Source organism: Lissotriton helveticus, chromosome 6, assembly GCF_964261635.1.
Source record: "Lissotriton helveticus chromosome 6, aLisHel1.1, whole genome shotgun sequence".
NCBI lineage: Eukaryota > Metazoa > Chordata > Amphibia > Caudata > Salamandridae > Lissotriton > Lissotriton helveticus.
In genome coordinates, this window is record NC_136067.1 from 164211203 (window position 1) to 164231345 (window position 20143).

Here is a 20143-nt window from a genome sequence, read left to right on the forward strand (position 1 = left end):
TGAGCAATACCTTTGGTGGTTCTTTCCCGTGCTCACTGATGTGTTTGAAATCTGACCCTCTATTTGAGGTCATTAACAAATCTGATGTAATCAATGCATTTGATTGACCAGCATAGGAATTTTGTTGATTTGGCTTTGGTGACTGGCTTGCAGGATTTGTACTTTTTGTCTGACAATCGCCAGTCTTTTGCCTTTCCTTTAGGATGCTTGTTAGGATTGCCGGCACATTACTCATCTTATCGATTATTGGACTACATACACAATCTTTGTCTGCTATTGTGTTTGTCTCTTGCTCCTTGATCATTAAGTCCGCCAATGTTTCCAATTTCGTATTAATTTCTACAATAAAAAGAGGCTATTATCTTCATCAGATCAATCTGTGTGTCTAACTTATCCGATTGCATATTGAGTACTGTTAATGTGGTTTCCAGAATTTTTAACAGCGATGTGTACGCTGTCTGATGGTTCTCCTCTTTTGTTTCTGGTGCGGGCCCTCCTCCGCTTCTATTTTGTTCCTTTGCTTTATCTGCTGTTATTACATTGTTCTGTGAAAGACTTATTTCAATGGAGGTAGTTTGTAACTGTGATGTCGAATCTTGGTAGTTTCTCATTTCATTATGGCTCATTTGTCTCTGAATTTGAATGGACTGTTCCGATGTACTTGATATTTCAATTGTTGGCTGCAAGTGTTCTTTTTCCTTTTTGCTTGTTTCTTTACTCATTCCCTCTTTCCGTTCTCCGATTGATTAAGAGTTTTAGCTTCTAACGCCTGAAGTATTGCTTGATGGTGATATTGAGCGCAGCCATGAGTTGTTATGCTGGGTATTTGGAGATTGAGGGTTATCTGTTGTTTCCAAATGTATTTCTTCTGACATTTGTTTGAATGAACCTACATTTAATACTGATTTTGGTGTTGAGTGTGGATAGTCAGAAGCATGGACTTGTGCCTGTATCACTAACCGGCTGCTACTTGGCTGATCGTCAGCTGTGGCATTTTTTTTAATTTGACTGTCCTTCTGTGTGCTGTTATTCTCCGTGCTATTAGACTTTATTGTTAAAAGTTTTTGTAGTGTCAATGGGTTTGGAAGACCCTCTAGTGTTCCTGTTTTTGAAAAGATAGCTGTCGTTGGATCTTTTAGAAACATGAACTTCCTGTTAGGTGTCGATTTTCCAAATATAGAATACTGTAAAGGAATTAATGGGCTTGTCTTTCATTGAACTGATTTTTTGGGGAGAGTCATCTATCTCCTTAGATTTCTTGGTACCTTGTTTTGATGTTTTTTGTGCAGTTGCTTTCTGGGTCTCACTGACCTCATTTTTTCCTTTTGTTTCCGTTTGTTTTCCTTCTTTATACCCAATATTTGTATGGCGGCTATTGCAACAGTTGTTTTCCTCCATGAAGGTACAGGTTGTTTGTCAGAATATTTCACCCAAATTTGAAGCTACTTGCTTTTTTATATTTTTTGACGCTACTTTAGGGAGCCAAACCCGGCCAAGCCTGGCCAAACGCCTGTCCTCGGTTATGCTCTTTAGGCTCTTTGCACTGTCTCCAAAAGGGGTGTGTGGCCTGTATAGTTGGACCAGCCTCCTTTGTGAGGGGGCCTCCGTATGCTACTGGCCAATACACTCCCCCACACTCCCGATACAGTGGTTTGATGGCACCTTCGCACCTGTACCCCTCAGAAACCATTGCCACCGATACTGCGTGCTGTAGGCAATAGTCTGTGTGCTCTGGGCTGTAGGCTGTGGGCTGTGGGCAGTGGGCAATGGGCTTTAAACTGTTATGGCCACGCACTGCCAGCACAATGTCAGCTCAGGGGACGAAACGGGGGGGGGAATGTTTAGGTCAACCCAGAGTCCAGCACTTCCTGTTGGAATCCTTGTGCCACAGGTTGCAATCCAGATACCTCTTGCTGCACTATAGACACACCAGTGTCTTCCTCTAAAAGCGGCACCTCATCCACACTGCAATGATTCATCTTGGACAGAAAATTCACTGCCAGAATTCTCTCCTCTGCCTCAGTTGCAGAGTCAGTCTTATAATCATCGTCAGAGGAAGACTCGAAAAGCAGACCAACAACCTGCTGAGCGGTCATCCTGCAGCTCGCCATAATCCTTACCAAGAACAGTAACTTGACAAACAAGTGAACAATACTCAACACTGTGTAAAGTAAGTAATAAATAAAGTTTGTATTTATAAAACATAAAGTACAACTACTGGCATATAGCAATTAGAAGGTAAAGTCAATTAATACAAAGCACACAAAGACCTATATACTGTAAAACAATACCACTCACTTGCTAAAAACAGCTAGACTCACCAGCACCTACTCTGTACAGGCACAGCATGCACCAACGATATCCCACTGGAAAAGAAAAACAAAAAGAAATTACACACAACGAAACTCAATACACATTGCGCATAACTACAAGGAAAATTTCACACGCGGTCAAACAGAAGCTAATAGGCGGTTATTATTACAGTATTTCCAAAAACACATTCATGCAGATCATTGATGCTCATTTGGAGTATACAGTGTAAAAAACCTTTTCCTACCCAACACTTGCAACTACAAAAACTGCAGATCTGCAAGTGCCAAAACCGCAAGCACGAGGAAAACAAAACCTTTGCACTAGAATAATAAGGAGAAATAAAACATTACGATCACAAATGATGACAAAAAAATAACAGTTAACATTATCAAACACTATGAAGTCTGCCCAGTATGTTCCAAATGCCAGCCATACTCGCTGCCAGCCAAGCAGCAGTCCGCACACAGCCAGCCAAACGCCAAAACACTCAGACCATCAGCCAAACTACATTTCACACGCAAACTTTCCCTGGTGTTCTAGTGGCTTCTGTCCCACCTGAGGGCAAATGGGCCTACACATAATGCTGATCCGCCCCCCTGGGGGCAGAGAAAGTCAAAAATATTCCCCCCAAAAAGGGAAGCAACCCTTGGGCAAGGGGCCACTCCCCAAAATAATATTTGCCAGGCAGATGGGACTAAAAATATAAAGCTGATCTGCCCCACGTCCCCCCCTCCAATAAGGGTAGAACCTTCCAAAATATTAAGCCCCAAAATGGACAAACCTTACTCAAAGGGTCACTCCTCTAAACATGTTGTGTCAGATAAAAAGAATCAATGGTGGTCTAGGGGCTTCTGCCCTCCCTTGGGGACAGATGGACCTAAATATATAAGGCCGATCTGCTCCCAAGGGGGCAGAAACTGACAACTTATTAAGCCCTAAAAGGGAAAAAGGGAGCAACTCTTGCCAAAGGTGTCGCTCCCCGTAATCATAAAAATCCTGAAATCCCTGGCTTCTAGCGGGTTTCCAGCTCCTGGGGCCTAGATCGCCCCAAAAAAATGGCTGATCTAGCCCTAGGGAGGGCCGAAAAACAGAAAAACATGTTGCCTTCAGGGTAGCGACCCTACCCCAAGGGGTCGCTCCCATATACATATATGTAAATTAATTCCCTGGGGCCTAGTGCGTTTCGATCCCCCGGGGGGAAGGGGGTCAGATCGGTTGAAAAATGGCCGAATCAGCCTCCAGGGAGTACAAAATACAGATCATATATGCCCCCGGGAGCGTCCCTTGCCTAAGTGGTAGCTCCACCAAATTACAATAAAAAACCTCCCTGGTGTCTAGTGGTGTGGATTTCTGCTTTACGATCGCAGCCCTCCTGAAAGTCCTTTCCTCCTGAGTCTGTATTCCTGGAAACCCCCCATCCACCCTGGAGATGGACTCACAAAATAACGTCATCAGATCGCAGAAGGCGGTTTGGAGTGGCAGCGGAAGTGCTTCCGCTGCCATCCCCATTGGGGACAAGTGGGTGGGTGCTCCACAGGGGAGAGTGCCAGCCCTTCCCACATGGGTAAGTTCTGGATGTAATGGTTACGTCCTTTTCCTTGGCACAGGAACGCCACGGCCAAGGACTTAACCATAATGTCCAAGGCGCTAAAGGGGTTATGGTCTTTGAATAAGGAAAGGCTCGTATTCAAATTCCCATATCCAAACATTTCAGAAATGATATTTACTACACAAGATCTCACATCTGCATATCATCAGATCAAATGATATCCTAGTTCATAGGATCTTTCTGCTTTTATAACACTTATGGGGGCATTTACATTTTTGCCTTTCTGCCTCTTGTCAGCAGCTTCGGTGTTCCAGAGGCTAATGCTTTTAGTTCTTGGAAAGTTGGAGGGGTACAATGTTACCAAGATGATATGCTCATTTATGGACACAATTTGGAGGAGCACAGTAGAAGAGTTTTTGCTGTATTGCGTAAGTTAATGGAAATCTGCTTGAAGTTGAATGTTGAAAAATGTTTGTTTGGAAAGACTGAAATCTCGCCTGAGGGGGTTAAACTAAAATCTGAATTACTGGGAACCATATTTAGGTTTTGTCTTCCCAAGAACAAGGGTGATGTAGTGTCCTTTTTGGGCATGGCAGAGTTTTATAGTAAATTCATAAGCAATATGTCCAGTAAAACTTAGGAGATGAGGAGTTTGTGCAGAAAAGGGATGGGTTCCAATTGGAGTGATGGGTGTCAAAAGGAGTTTGATGCCATAACAAATAAACTTCAGAATATTCCCAATCTAAATGCCTTCAAGGCACACAGGCTTACCAAGGTGGTTAAGGATGCTAGCAACAAAGGGATGGGCCTGGTTCTACTTCAGATTGATGATGGTGAGGAGCACACGATTGCATGTGCATCGCGTGCGATGAGAGGGGCTTAATTCAATTACCTGTTATTTAGAAGGAGGCCTTGGTAGTGTGTTGGGTGATCAAAAAGTGCAATTATTTCTTATGGGGGGGGGGCAGGGGCGGCTCACCCCACTGCTTTTAAGCAGTGTGAAGAAGAGAAATATAAAATGATAACTTACATTTTTTATCATGTTATTCTTCGGGACATGTCCTGCTGCTTTGGCGGGGGAGGGCGGGGCTGCCCTGTTCCGGGAGCAGCACAGGGGAGGAGTGGTTTGCCCACTCCTAAGTGCGCAGTGACTGTTTCGTCGCACTCTCTGGCTGCCCAAACCAGTCATGCGCACTTTCCTGTTCTCCATGCAGGCTGCATTACAGCCTGCATGGAGGACATTCCCACCACTCCAGCCCCTGGCTGAGCACCGTGTCACGGTGCTCAGACCAATCACAACGCTACATTGCAGCGTTGTGATTGGCTTAAGGGAGGGTGCCTGGCTGCCTGCTTCCTGTTCCTGTAGTTGGAGACAGGAGAGCAGGAGCATCGACACCAGACTAGCCTCAAAGTAAGTTTTTTGTTTTCACCCCCTGAGCGACACCACCCGTAACACCCCATCCCCCCTCCCCCTGAACCCCGCATTCCCTCCACCCCCACCATCGAGCCATGCCGGCTGCCGTTGGGTGTGAAACTTTCACAGTGGGAATGGATCATAAACTTCTAAACAAGATCCACGTGAAAAAAGGGCTGGGAAGTGTTTCAGCCAGGATTCGCGAGTGGGTCGTGATGCTACAAGAATGCACGTTCTCAGTTAAATATGTTCCAGGAGTACACAACTGTACTGCTGACTGCTTGTCCAGAGTGGTCACAGATGTTCAGGATGGTGAGTGTGACAATTTGGGTGAAACTATATGATCTGATGAAAGTGTTTGTGTTGTTATGGATGGGGCCATCAGTGAGGAAGAGGGTTAATCTGAATTAAAGAAGACACTTTGAAGTCCATTATTCCATACATTGTAAATGGGTGGCCTATTAGAAATTAATTTATTGGAAAAACTTGCTGGTTTTGGTTGGGAATTAACTTCTGTTTTCAATGGATTGCTATTCAGGGGCTATCATTTGATTGCTCCTATGAGCATGATGGGTAGAATTATCAATATGGCTCATGAAGGACATTTAGGGGTGAGAAAAACCAAAGAAAGAATTAGATCAAATTTCTGGTGGCTGGGTTTAGACATCAAGACTGAGAGAAAGATTTGTATATGTTATGAGTGTAGAGAAAGTGTCAAGATACATAAGACTGGTGAGTAGCGCACGTACAATTTCCTGATTGATTGATTGACCTTTCTCTTCGGCTAAAGTGATCTGTGGGAACCCTCCCTCTCAGCGCCTTGAGACCCTCACGGGTGAGTGGCGCGCTTACAATTCCCTGATTGATTGAAGACTAGATGTGTGCCCATGGTTTGTAGAGAATTGCAGAGGAGCCAATGGCAAGAAATAGCTGTTTACCTGGTCGGCCTGATTAAGTGGGAGAGAGCTATACCCTGCTTATTTGTCATGGTGGATCTGTTCTCTAGATTGCCTGAAATAGGGTGCATCTGATATAATCTCTAGTGCTTTTATTCGTATTTAGAAGGACTTTTCAGAAGAGAAGGGGTTCAGAGCAACACTCTGACAGACAATGGGGTGCAGTTTTTTTACAGGGAAGTGGAGGAGTTTTTGGTGTTGTTTTGGGTGAAACGCAAGTCTGCCTTATACCATCCTGAATCCAATAGGATGGTAGAAAGATTCAATAGGTCACTTAGGGTGGGATATCAGATGGCTAAGAACAGTGGATTGGACTGAAAGAAAGGAACTGCAGAACAGCCTTGTCTCTTATTTACTCTTCCCTCGTATGACAACTGGAAAGTCCACGTTTGAGCTCTTAAGAGGTAGAAAACTCAATTATAAAGAGGTACCTGGCTGGATGGATTGAAATAAAGGATGGGTGCACGTCTCTGTGAACGACAATTGGAGAAACAAAGAGTGTGAGGAGATGGTTAAAGGTAGAAAAAGATTTTGATGCTAGACATGTGGTAACAGTATTGGATTTTGTAGTGTTTGATTGGGTGAAAATAAAGCTCCAGGATTGGGTGACAAAGCTCCAGTATGAGCCCAGCCAGAATAAAAGGTTTGCTGAACAGAGGAAGGTTATTAAACTTTTCAGGAATGCCATCAAAACAGAGGATGGTTAAATTTGGAATCTCAGTAAAGTGGTACTTTTGAAAGTTCATAAAACGTAACATGCTGTATTAGACCCTAAACCTAATGATTGTGAAGGATGTTTAAAATCTCTTGGAAAGTCTTCTAGTTGGTGTGATTATCATCATTCAGGTAGAGGCACTGTGATGTCATAAGATGGTAGGCCAAAGAGGTTCTGAAAGATTTTACAAGACTATGTAAGAACCTGAAGTTGTTGTCTAACCTGAAGGGTTTGTTGATATAAGGTATAGCATTAAGGGCCACATGCATGAAAGTATCACTTTGCGATTACCAATTAGAGATTTTTTTAGAAATCTCTATTTGGTAATCGCAAATGCAATGCAACAAAATAGACAGGAAATAGCGATGTTCTAATTGCGATTTCTTAAGAATCTCAAACACAATTAGGGATTCGCTATTTGTCATTGCGACTCCATTTGTTCCTATGGGCTTCAAGGCCCATAGGTGAGAATGATATTGCATTACCTAAATTGCTATTACCTAATTGGTAATTGCAAATTAGGTAATGAAAAAAGCAAGGGTACCCGGGGGCCTAAGGCCCCCCTGAGGCGCCCCTAACAAAAAAGGTGCACATGTAAGGCACACACATTCCTTAAGGGCATGTGTGCGCCACATGGCACTTTGAAAAATGCAGTTTTGTGCATTTTTCAAAGTATGCACATGGTTAACATCAACTTGAAGTTGATGTTAATTAGCGTTTCCTAAATGCACAGTTCGCATTTAGGAAAGGCTTCTTTCATGTGCATAAGGTAATCGCAAATTGGTATTCCCTATTTGCATTCGCAATTTAGGGAATCACAAAAAATTGTGATTACCTAAATTGCGAATCAAAAAACCTTTCATACATTATAAAAGGCCATTTTTGCAATCGCGAACGGTTGATTTTTGCGAATTGCACTGTTTGCGTTCATATAAAATAGCTTGATGCATGTGCCCCTTAATGTTTGTAAAAAAAAAATTCTGTATTCTCTTTTTAGGGTCATATATTCATAGGATAGTCCTTGCATATAAGAGTCATTGCATCAAGGAGTAATTTATGTCTATGTATTTTTGTTCTTCATTGTAAAAGGAAAGATGTGTGGTATTGGCTCAAGATCTGAACCCATAGTTTACCTAGCAGCGTTGTAAGTTCTGTGTACTGGAACACTACAGGTGATTTGGGTGGGAGTGAGAAGTTAAACTGAAGCTGTGGATGGGGCAGTAATAAACCCTTTTCGATCCAGTGAGCTACATCTGGGTCTGTGTGGTACTTACTTTACTTCAGTATCTCTTTTCACAATAACCGGGTCACTTTCTGTGTATTAGTTCCATAGAAAGGATCCCTACCACCATGCTCCAAACACCTACTGTATGTGGAGTGATTGCACCCGCCTGCAGGGGGATGTTGAGGGGGTTTCTGAGGGTTCCCCCTTTAATCGAGAGCTGCCTTTAAGAGGTGCACTGAAAGTGCGCCACCTTTTTGTGGCACACTTTCAGTGTGCCTCTTAAAGATGTGTGCCTCTGCGCCCACATTGGTAATTCAGCGCGGGCGCAGAGACAAAGAGATTCCCTCATTTGCATGAGGCCATTTACCCATGCAAATTAGGGAACGCCCTCTAATGATAGCTCTGGCGCTACATGTGCACCAGCACTATCTGTATTACAGAAGGGCCCACACAAGCGTTTGCAGCCCCTTTTGTAATACTAAAGTACCCCAAGTCCCACAATGCTGGTTCAAACCCCATTGCGGACCAGGGGCACTTCTGTAATAAGGCCCCTGTTGTCTTCAGCACAGCTGGGGAGGCCCACTCAGGTAACAGCCACAGAGTGTGCAGCGCGCATGTAAGAGGCCAGGGGTCTTTGTTGCAGGGTGCTTTTTCATGGCACCCTCTCACATTTCAGGACAGCGTTGTGCTACATCAGCTACAGCGCCTGCTACAGCATGCTGCCTCACCTCCAGTTTTAACCTGTTTCTATTCTTGTGCATCTTAACTCCATCAACGCTGGTCATTGTTGGTGGTGGAGAGGTCCGCCTTTCCTGCAAAGGTTTCTCCTTCCCTAGATGGTGAGAAACATCAGAAAAATATCTTAAAATGTCGCCAATCGTTTAGAAATGCACTAACTGTGTTAGATGGACAGATGGCTCCATTGCAGCAGGATAGACGGATGCTCAGTGCCAGACGGGAGACTGCAAATTACACGTTGACAGCCATCTTGTCGGCCACGGTCCTACCCTCCCAAATATATCAGAAGGATTATCTTTATCTAGGCTGCAAGATTTTAATTGACGTACCAAAGAACAAAGAAGGAAAACTGTGTATGAATTTTATAACAGTAAAGTTCTAGTTACTTCCGTTAACAGCCGTCATATTCCTACAAGGAATTTCTCCAAAAAGATTTTCAGTTATTTGACATTCAACTATTAATTCAAATGTAATTTTACACCATACTTTGCAAAACAGTTCCCATCTACTAAGAAAAGCAGTTCCCTTCTACCCTTCTGTTACCAAGGCACGCACAAGTTAGCAATTGAGTGGTTTCCCCACGTGTGTTAAGGACACTGGGTAGTGTTAGGACTCATGTACATACTCTTAACATTTCACCACAGCTGAGTCCCAGGTGCATGGCAAAAGGTCAATGCCACCCAGAGCAACACCGATAGGCAGGCTCACATACCTCACGTGAGACTTTTAGCACAAAGATTTCCAGGGGGCTCTGCTTCACTGGAACTTAAAATGACCCCAAATTAAGGAAAAGGATGTAGCTCGAACTTGGTAGGCTCCTTCCCATCCTTCTTATAAGCTAACTGGATCTGCTGAACCATAGAATGATATTCAGGATAGACTATCTTCACCACAAGATGGTAAAACCAATGGTAATGTCACTGACACATTGTCAGCCCTGGCCAAAATTGTATCCATTCAAGAAGTCTTGCCACAGAACTTGAAATGGTGGTCGGAGTTTGAAAAAGTGCAGGCGTCTGTCGTTTTCCAATCACTCACCTACTTGTAGGTCTGGGTCATATAGGCAAGCTACCACCCTAACTCTTGTCTTTGCTTAAGCACACTATGAGACTGTACACTCAGAAGCATTATCACACAGATAGAACTGCCCCTTAGCTAGAGACTTCTTGAAGATGTACCACATTTGTAATTTTGCTTAGTGCCAGTCTCATCATAAATGTCCTAGCCTCAAACTACTTGCAATTTGCAATAGAGCCTCCCATCATTTACACAGTTTGGTAATACATTGGATGCTCATTTGGGATCAAAAATGGATACAACCCCCCTTGCCCTGTGTTCACTGGATACTGTAAACCCCTTTGCTTTGAATAAAACTATGAATGCTCAGAAATTTTAGATCCACATTAACCTAGGGATCTTCTTCTTTGTAAAACTTTTATTACATGGGAAACTTCAATAGGTTTTCATTTATGAATATTAAGTGTATGTGTGGGCAAGGGCATTGCTTGAATACAAATAAATAACTGAGTTATTTTAAATTCATTGTTTCATGCTTATTTTCGCAGATGGTTGACGGTCGGCAGCATCTAAAAAAGTTGCTAAAATGGAAAAACTTTGATGAATCTAGAAATTTAAGGCAGAGCATTCTCCTCGATGTTATTTACGAAAGTATCGCCTTTGCAGCGAAGAAAGGACTTCCATGGTCTGCAGTGGCAGTGGCTGGTAGATTATCCCAAAAGTTGTGTCATGAAATTAAAGGTAGTTTAATATTTTAATTATACAGCCATTATATTTTACTGTTCTCAACAATCTCGTATTTTCAGATTTACAACTAATTGGAAAATCTAGACTCTAAGATAGGAAATAAGATTTACTACACTGAAGAATATGCAGAACTATTGTGGTGAAGTGATTCAGTGTTCTTGTGGACTGTGCATGCGCTAGTGCCTTTTTAGGTATCCTGCACCGTAAGTCCTTTTTTGTTAAAGAAATAGGACTACAGCCTATTTATATAGTAGCATGCTTTAATTGTACCCTGCTGGAGAGAGTGCTTACTCTTCTTCTTTTTTTTTTAAATCTTGTATGTATTGGACAGATTTTCTTTGCTGCCCCAGCCTCCTATAATTTCTACCTTTGATGTAATAAGATTATTTAACTCTAGATCACTATACCTGTTTGATATTGACCAGAAACCGTTACTGTCAGGATTCGTCGAACAATATTAAATTAATCAAACAATGTGAGTTCAAATCAGGCTGAACAAACAGGTTCACAGAAAGCACTCTCTAAGGCCGTCACTGTATATATGGAATAACAATGTAAATCTTCAATCTATTGCAATTTAAAGTTATGATTCTATTAAGGACATGGTGGCAAGGATTAAATGTAACGTTCTTGGTTAGCATCAACACACACTAGTCTGAGAGCTTCAGTACTCAGAAACATTAACAGAAAATACTACCACATACCATGTGATCCAGAGCTCCAATCGGGTTTAGGTTCTGTGGTGATCCAAACAACAGAAAAGAAGCCACCTTTTTCTTTGTGATAGCAAATGTAGTTTCTATTTTAGCCAGAAATGCTGTGCCATTCCCCACAAGTTTTGCTTCTGCTCAACACCTGTCCCGAACAATGACATGACATATATTAGACTATCAACGAAGTGAAATCAATAGCATCAAGGAAATCACAACACACACACACACACACACACACACACAAAGCCAACACAATGGAATGGTATAAATGTTTTACAACTATTTATTTAGAAAATATATATGGGCGGGCTAATCCTCACCTTCGAGCATTTTAACGAAGTGCAACTCCTGTCTTAATATATATGAATATTTATATTCTGTTTCAATGTCAGAGGCAAGAATTAAGCTGATTTTAAAGCCTTTTTACAGCTAGTGAAGTAGTCTTTCAATGGCTTAAAATGAAAGGTCTTAAATGTGTACTTTAGACCAGTGTTTATCAAACTGTGATGTGCTTCAAAGACAGAGTTCAAATGTCAGGCTGTGTGTTCTGACAAATTGCTGCTTATAATTTTAACATAAGGAATGGTGTTTACAAACTCCTCTCACTCTGTAGTCAAAGAAAGAAAAGTAAAGTGAATCATGTTACAATCTAGCTGGGGTACTCAAGAGTGAGCGTAAAGGCTGTATGGATGTAATTGTAAATACCTACAAATAAAGTAGACACATTCAGCAGTTAGGAAAGAAAACATGAGAACATTTTTTGTGATTCTGAGGTGTTATAGAACAAAGATTTGAATAGGATCAGGACAAATCAAGACACTTTATTTGAGGATGCACAAATAATAAATACTGACTGAAACCTGATTTTCACACGTTATAATTTGTGTGAAATACTTTTTTATCAGTAAAACTGATTGTCTGTTCAAATTTAGTAGCCATTTCAATGGAAAATGTGCTGTCTGTAAAGGACGCTGCCATGCGATGCTTTAGTTACATAAAAAAATTGCCCACCTCATGTCTATTAGATGGGTCCCAAACGTTTGTCATTCTAAAACGTCGGTCGTGGTTCTGAAAAGTATGGGAAGCATTGCTCTAGATCATTCATGTATGTCCCCACCCTACCACCCTGCAGGAGCGACGACATAGTCATGGCGCCCTGTGCAAGTTGGCCCATACATAGGTGGTTTGGTCCCAGTCACCTGACTTCTCAAGGAGCAAAGAGCTGAAAAGGGTTGGCTCAAGAAGAACAACAATTATCTGGTAGATGTAGTCGTCACCTCTTTTGTAACCTCATGTCCTTGAAGACACCCGCTAGCACAAAGCTTGGTCTGGTCAAGAAGAGCAGGATAAAAGACAGATCCAGTAGGAGTTTTTTCATCCTTCTGGATAAAGTAAACATGGTAACGACTGGTGTAAAAGTGTATTCAGGTTGCAGGGCCCTAACATCTGAAACAAGCTTGAAAGAGATCGGACTCAAAAGTGTCCTACGTGAGTGGTCCTTAAGTGATAGATAGGCACCAAAATCGTGGAACATTGGCATGACCATGTTCACATCCCACAAGCAATGAGACATTCACTAAGATGGACAAACCACAAAATGCCTTTATGCCACCTAGAGACCAATGAATGGTGGTGCACCTTTCACCAGTGCATGTTTTGCTGGGATAGCCAACCTGATCGAGTTTACAGTCTTGTATGTCTTACATTCTTCAGGAAACAGGAACAGATAATTTATCATGTACACGTTAACTGCTCCACTTGATCCAAGATCTTTACAAGCACACCACTCCATATATACCGCTGGCCTTATATTTTATTGTTTCCTGAAGCCTAGGACATCAACATTGCATTGCACATTTTTGGAGTCTAGGAGCTTGCTAATACACCTGAAAATCTTGCTATACCACGAGCTGCAGAAGGCCTGGCCTCGTTAAATGATGCTACTCAAATTGGATGTGGACGACAAACTGGAGAAATCCTAAGAACCCTCCCGGAAAGCGCTGAAAATCAGGCATGTGACTTCTCTAGTGACACTAGGCTAAAATTCCAACTTTACTTCTGAGCCTCGGGAGCTATACCCAGAATCGTCTTAGATTGCAGAATGGGATAATTGGTCCTTTCCATTCACTTCTTCTGGAATATATCCACCACCTCTTCTTCTGGGGTTCAGTCTGCAACTGAATAATGGCATCTCAGCTGTGATTTCAAGAGAACATACTGAAAGGGGCTCATTGTGTCTTCTGAGTTCTTTTTTAATACATCGCATTCAGGCAGGCCATCGCTGGACTCTGGCAGAAAGTAGGAATGCTAAACCGCTACTCTGGTCACCTTGTTTGGTAGTACTCTGCCAAATGTATAACTGTGTTTCTGATGGATACATCTGCCTGGGGATTCCTCACCTTATGAATATCACCTGCGCCAGCATTCTCCGGAAAGTTTTTCCTAGGTCTGCACGCCGACGAGGACGTCACAATGCTACGGCTCCATTCGCGACTCCGCATGATGTCACCGGATCCATAAGAGAGCCTCGTCATTTCCCGAGCCGGTTATCCTTGCAGGGGATTTTAACATAGTTTTGGATCCTCTTGTGGATAAATCCCCTTCCAATAGAGCCAAAATTCCATCTAAAACCAGGTCTTACCTGCTGGATAACATGAAGCAGTTAGGGTATAATGACATTTGGAGAACATTACATGGGGGGCAAAGAGGTGTTACATTTCGTAATTACAGATACCATCACCAGTCACGTATTGACTTTATTTTGAATAGTCAATCATTACTTAACTTGGTTAAATTGGCTTCCCACTTACCCTTTCACTTGTTAGACCATGCAGCAAATTATGTTGAGTTGGAGGGTTTTCCTAAGAGTCGTTTAAGAAACTGGTCTCTTGATCGCTCATTGCTCTCCTCGTCGGATTTTATCAATGCTCTGAATGTGGAGGTGCAACACTTTTTTGAAGAAAATATTGGAACTGCCTCTCCTGGGGGCGTTTGGGATTCCTTAAAAGCATTTTTAAGGGGCTATATAACCAACAAAGCTGTATATAAGAACAAGAGATACAGGGAAGAAGTGGCTTCTCTGAAATCCGAGATGACTAGAATACAAACAGAAATAGCTATGCACCCGGAAGTCCCTTCCACCACGGTACAGGAGTGGCAAAATAAAGTGGTCTCTAAAAGGGGAATTGGGATCAGTTTTGAATGCCAGGGTCTTAGAGAGATGGGAAGCCAGCAAATTGGCACATTTTGAGTATGGGAAGGGGGCTGGAAAGCTGCTCGCTTGGAAGACAAAGACCGAGCAGATCAGAAACAACATTGATTCAATCATTTCTGGCGGCATAACATACTCTTTGGATGTAGACATTAGGGGCACGTTCCGTGATTTTTTTAGTGAAATATATTGGGAGGATAAAAATATTGAGACCAAACAAGTTGTAGATTGGCTAGCTGGAATTCCTCTTCCTGCATTGTCATCAGAACAAAGCACCGTGCTCGAAGATCCTATCTCTCAGGAAGAAGTAAGACTGGCAATTATCAGCAGTAAAAAGGGTAGAGCATCAGGCCCAGACGGGTTGCCGTCAGAAATCTATACGGCCCTGATTTCAACAATCCTCCCCTTCTTAACTGAGCTGTTTAATAAGATTCTTCAAGACGGAATGCCTCCTCCTGCTTCTTGGAATAATGCCTCGATAACTCTGATACTAAAACCAGGAAAATCTGCAACCTGTTGCGGGTCTTACAGACCAATTTCCATCTTAAACACAGACTATAAAATCTTCACGTCCGTGTTGGCAAACAGGTTGGGGGCAGTGGCAACAGATATCTTGCACGTAGATCAAAAGGGGTTTGTAAGGGGTTGCCAGCTGTATGAGTTGACCTATGATCTCATAGGTGCCATCGATATGGCTTCCGTGGCATCACTCCCCCTGGCAGTTCTCACCTTGGACGCCACCAAGGCCTTCGATAGGGTTAATTGGATCTACCTATCGGAGGTCTTGGCGAAATTTAACATCGGTGAGAAATTTAGGCGTGCAGTTAGGCTTCTGTATCAGAACCCGTCTGCCTCTCTACTTGTCAATGGGGAATTGTCAAACCCTTTTAATATAACGCGGGGTACCCGTCAAGGCTGCCCTCTTTCTCCCCTCCTATTCGATCTATACATTGAGCCTTTTGCTCAATGGATACGTGACGATTGCAACATCAAGCCTTTTATTTATGAAGGATGGGAGAGGAAAGCTGCCTTGTACGCAGATGACGTTCTCATTTTTACCTCAGAACTCCGTTCGGCATTTCCCGCAGTAATTGCTTTGGCCCGAGATTTCGGATCCGTGTCTGGCTATGAAGTCAATGCCACAAAGACGGACATAATGGTTTGGAATGATCCTGAGCCAGTGGCAAGGGTTCAGCTGAGTCCAGTCCTGCGCTACTTGGGCCTAAATATATATAATGATATAAATAAAATAGTTCCATCAAATTTCTCGCTTGTTGCCAAGGAGTGTCGTAGGTTAATGAATTCATGGTCATCGCTCCCGATATCACTATTGGGTAGATCTAACTTAACTAAAATGACCATTCTCCCAAAGGTTACTTTCTTATTTAATACAATTCCTCTTTTTTTTGAACCCTCGATGATAGCCAAACTCCAAAGTGACATAAGCTCTTTCATCTGGAACAACCGTACTCCCAGAATAGCCTGGAAGAAGATCAGGCGCCGTAGAGAAAAGGGTGGTTTGGCTGCGCCTGATCTACAACTTTACGGGTGGGCTTTTCAACTCTCCCATGCTAGGATGCTCTTAAAATCTCCTATAAACTCTGGCTGTGGGTATATGTTTGCGGCACTGCTTAGAGGGGAAAAGTTAGCTGACCACGAATTTTTGTTTAAGTTTGGTGACCCCAAGTTTAAAAAAAAAGTAAAATTGATGGTGTTACGGGAAACATTGAAGACATGGGTGAAACTTACATGTTCCATTAAAATCGACTATTATTCTGTAGGGCTCCGTTATGGAATTCACCCGGGTCCCCGAGTTGGCTTCTTAATAGTCTCGCAGCGCCGCTGAGAGAGGCAGGAATGGAGGTCTGGGGGGACCTTTTTGCGGATGGTCGCTTACTCCCGTGGGAGGTGCTGAGTTCCAAAATAGGGGAAGGTCTTTCTAGGTTTAAGTACCTGCAAATGCAAAGCTGGGCACACTCACAGATTTCTGTTAAGGGTAGATTTTTGTTGGGGGGGGACAGTAACATGGTATCCCTCTTAATAGATAAGCCTCCAACTAAGAAAGAGGTCTCATTCTGGTATAATCTTTTATTGGATGAGGTCGAGAGTGAATTCCATTTGCCTGATTTGTTGTGGGCTTTGCATATTATCAATCATAGTGTGGAGAATCTGTGGCTTGAGTCTTTTAAGATCATGTGGAATATAGTGAAACCCTCTTGGCTACGCCAAAATCATCTTTTCACCCTGCATAGGGCCTACTATTCGCCACAAAGATTGTCAAAGTTTTTGAAAAATGCCGCTGTGGCATGTCCCAAATGTGGTCTGACAGCTGCTTCTGACCTGCACATGTTTTTTGATTGCCCACTCCTATCCCCCTTCTGGAATGCGATTTGTTCATCACTCACCACTGCCTTGGGATCCCAGATCTTATGTCCCGCTCTTGTTATTTTTGGGATTGCACCAGAAACTGAGGGTCGAGCTAAAAATCTACTTTTCTATGGAATCTTGCTGGCCAGGAGGGAGATATGTAGGAAATGGAAAGACCCGTTACCTCCTACTTTGCTAGACGGGCGCACCTCAGTGTTAAAAACATCCAAGATGGACCTATTAAGATCGGGTCATTCAGACAAGAGAAACTTCTGGCTTTTACTAAACTGGTAATATGTACTCCGCCATGTTTGTTTTTTGGGGGGGGGGTTTCCCCCAAGGTCCAATGATTACGCTGCTTGACACCTGTTTACACGTTTGTATACCCAATAGGGCGGGCTCGATATAGGATTGGGTATCTCATTGCAGCATACTTCCCTGTCGGTTGTTCCAAAGCTGTGTTGTTGGAGGTTGGTAACTTTTACTGCGGGGTGACTCACTTCCCACCACCATCTAGTGCCCCTACCAGTTTATCTGTGACAGTATGTCCATCTCCACGCACTACTATTTGGTCACCAAGGGCGAATATGAGGACAAAAAAAAAGAAAAAGTGAAGAAAAAAAAATAAGAGAGCCTCGTCGGCGTGATGACGTCAGTTCCCTTTTTTCCGTGCCATCGTCGCGTAACGGTTTTCTTTTAATGAAGCCTTGACTGAGCCTATTCTAGAGGTTTGGCGGAAACCACTCTCTTCTCCTGCTGTGTCTAAATCGGTGGCAAGAAGGTATAGATCTGCTCCAGGTGATCCTCTCTTTCTGTCTTCTCATCCTTCACCAGAAAGTTTGGTGGTGCAGGCGTCCTGCTCTAAACAGTCTTCGGGGTCTTTTCTCCAGGCTCCTGCTGACAGGGACTCTAAAAAAACTGGACCAGTCGGCTAAGAAAGTCTTTTCATCATCAAGCATGGCTCTTAAATCTATCAATGCTACCTGTTTGTTGGGCCGTTATATTCATGCCTTGATGGACTCCGCTAAGCAATTGGCACCCAAGTTACCCGATGAAGAGCGGGGGAATTTTATGGAGGATTTTACAGATGCTCAGGCTACTGCTAGACAGGTTATTCAATCTAGCCTGGATAAGGCCGATTCAGTGGCCAGAGTAATGGCTTCTTCCATTGCTACGAGGAGGCAAGCTTGGCTTAAATCCTCTGGTTTTTCCCCGGATGTTCAAGCTACTCTGGTTGATTTGCCTTTTGATGGGTCTAAGCTTTTTGGGGGGAAGGAAGATTCTGCCCTTCAAAGGTTTAAAGACAGCAGAGCTACGGCCGGACTGGATGGTTTCGATCGATTTAAAGGATGCGTATTTTCAGATTCCCATCCTGAAGTTGCACAGGAAGTATCTCCATTTTCCGGTGGGGTCACAGCACTACCAGTTTGCGGTCCTGCCATTTGGTCTTACTACTGCTCCTTGAGTCTTCATAAAGGTGATGGCAGTGGTGGCGGCTCATCTCAGAAGGTCAGGGATTCCAGTGTTCCCTTATCTGGACGACTGGCTGCTAAAAGCTTAGTCGCCAGAGATGGTGCTTCATCATCTGCTTCTAACAACTCATCTGTTGTTCAACTTGGGCTTTTCAATAAATATGCCCAAATCTCACCTGGTGCCCTCTCAGCGAAGCCTGTTCATAGGGGCGGTACTGGATACTACTGTGTGTTGAGCTTTTCCTCCTCGGCAAAGAATTCTCGACATTCAGGTGATGATTCCTTTGTATCACAATGGAGCGGTTGTTCCGGTCCTGAAGGTCCTTTGCCTGCACGGTCTGTTCGCTTCTTGCATACTGTTGGTCAGTCATGCACGCTGGCACATGAGGGCACTCCAGTGGTGCCTTCGCAGGCAGTGGTATCAACACAACAGAGATCTCAGGGAGACAGTCAGGATCTCCAGAGAAGCTGCAGCGGAGCTGACTTGGTGGAGTGTGCAGGGCAACCTGGCTCAAGGAGAGCCCTTTTAGTCTTCTCCTCCAGTAGCCACAGTGATCACGGATGCCTCCACTCTGGGGTGGGGTGCTCAACTGAAGGATCTGGAGGCCAAAGGTCTTTGGTCTCCAGAGGAAAGGTTGCTACACATCAACCTTCTGGAATTGCCGGCTATTCGTTTAGCACTAAAGACTTTCCTTCCTTTCCTTCATGGTCAGTCGGTTCAGGTCCTGATGGACAACACTACCGCGATGTGGGACATCAACAAACAGGGAGGGGTAGGGTCGTATCGTCTCTGTGGAGAAGCTCTGCTACTCTGGTCCTGGGCACAGAACCATCAGGTTTGTGTGCTTGCAAATCATCTAGCCGGTGTGCTAAAGGTTCATGCGGACAGTCTCAGCCTGCTTACTCGGCCGATCACCAGTTGAGGCTTCATCCGGAGGTGGTTCATCACATCTTTCAGATGTGGGGTACTCCTTGATTAGACCTGTTTGCCACTCACGAGAACGCGCACTGCCCTTTTTTCTGCAGTCTTCAGTATCTGGTGCAGGGAGCGTTGGGGGATGCATTTCATTTGAGTTGGAGCTCACAACTCCTTTACACGTTTCCTCTCATACCCTTGATTCCTTGGGTTCTTAAGAAGATTTGCCAAGACCGGGCCCAAGTTATATTGATCGCCCCAGATTGGCCAGGAAGGGTGTGGTACACAGATCTACGTCACCTCTCATCGCACCCGCTGTTCCGTCTCCCTCTCGGGGCATACCTCCTCTTGCAGTCGCAGGGGCAGGTTCTCACCCCACCTCCAGAGCTTGTACCTTCATGCCTGGAGATTGAAAGGGGCAACCTGAGTTCCTTCTCTCTCCCGCCGGATGTAGTGGATGTTATCTTATCGTCCCGGCGACACTCCACTAAGTTTATTTACTCTTATAGATTTGTTAAATGGTGTGGTGAGAGATCCATTGATCCTTTAAAAGGCCAACTTGTCAAATGTTCTTCAGTTTTCACTTTTCTTGGCTCAGCAGGGATGTGCTGTGGCCACAGTAAAGGGATATTTGTCGGCTCTTTTGGCCTTTCTTTGTTTGCAGATCATCCGTCTTTATTTAAATCTCCCATTGTTTTGAGGTTTATTAAAGGTCTCACTAATAGATTTCCACCTATGCCTTTTGTTATGCCTCAATGGGATTTGAACCTTGTTTTAACTTTCTTGATGG

The 20143-nt window shown here is 43.5% G+C and overlaps 1 protein-coding gene across 6 annotated transcripts in view; it reads left to right on the forward strand.

Annotated features, from left to right (window-relative positions):
- Nucleotides 1-20143, forward strand: part of C6H8orf74 (chromosome 6 C8orf74 homolog) — a 2015860-nt gene that overhangs the window by 1396556 nt on the left and 599161 nt on the right. For 3 of the 6 annotated variants that reach the window (XM_078647559.1, XM_078647557.1, XM_078647556.1), the window contains one exon: nt 10476-10668. In XM_078647559.1, coding sequence (XP_078503685.1) covers nt 10476-10668 — 193 coding nt within the window. Of the gene's footprint in view, nt 1-4171; nt 4291-10475; nt 10669-20143 lie in introns of those variants that run through there. The other 3 variants (XM_078647560.1, XM_078647558.1, XM_078647555.1) reach the window with 3 other exon arrangements.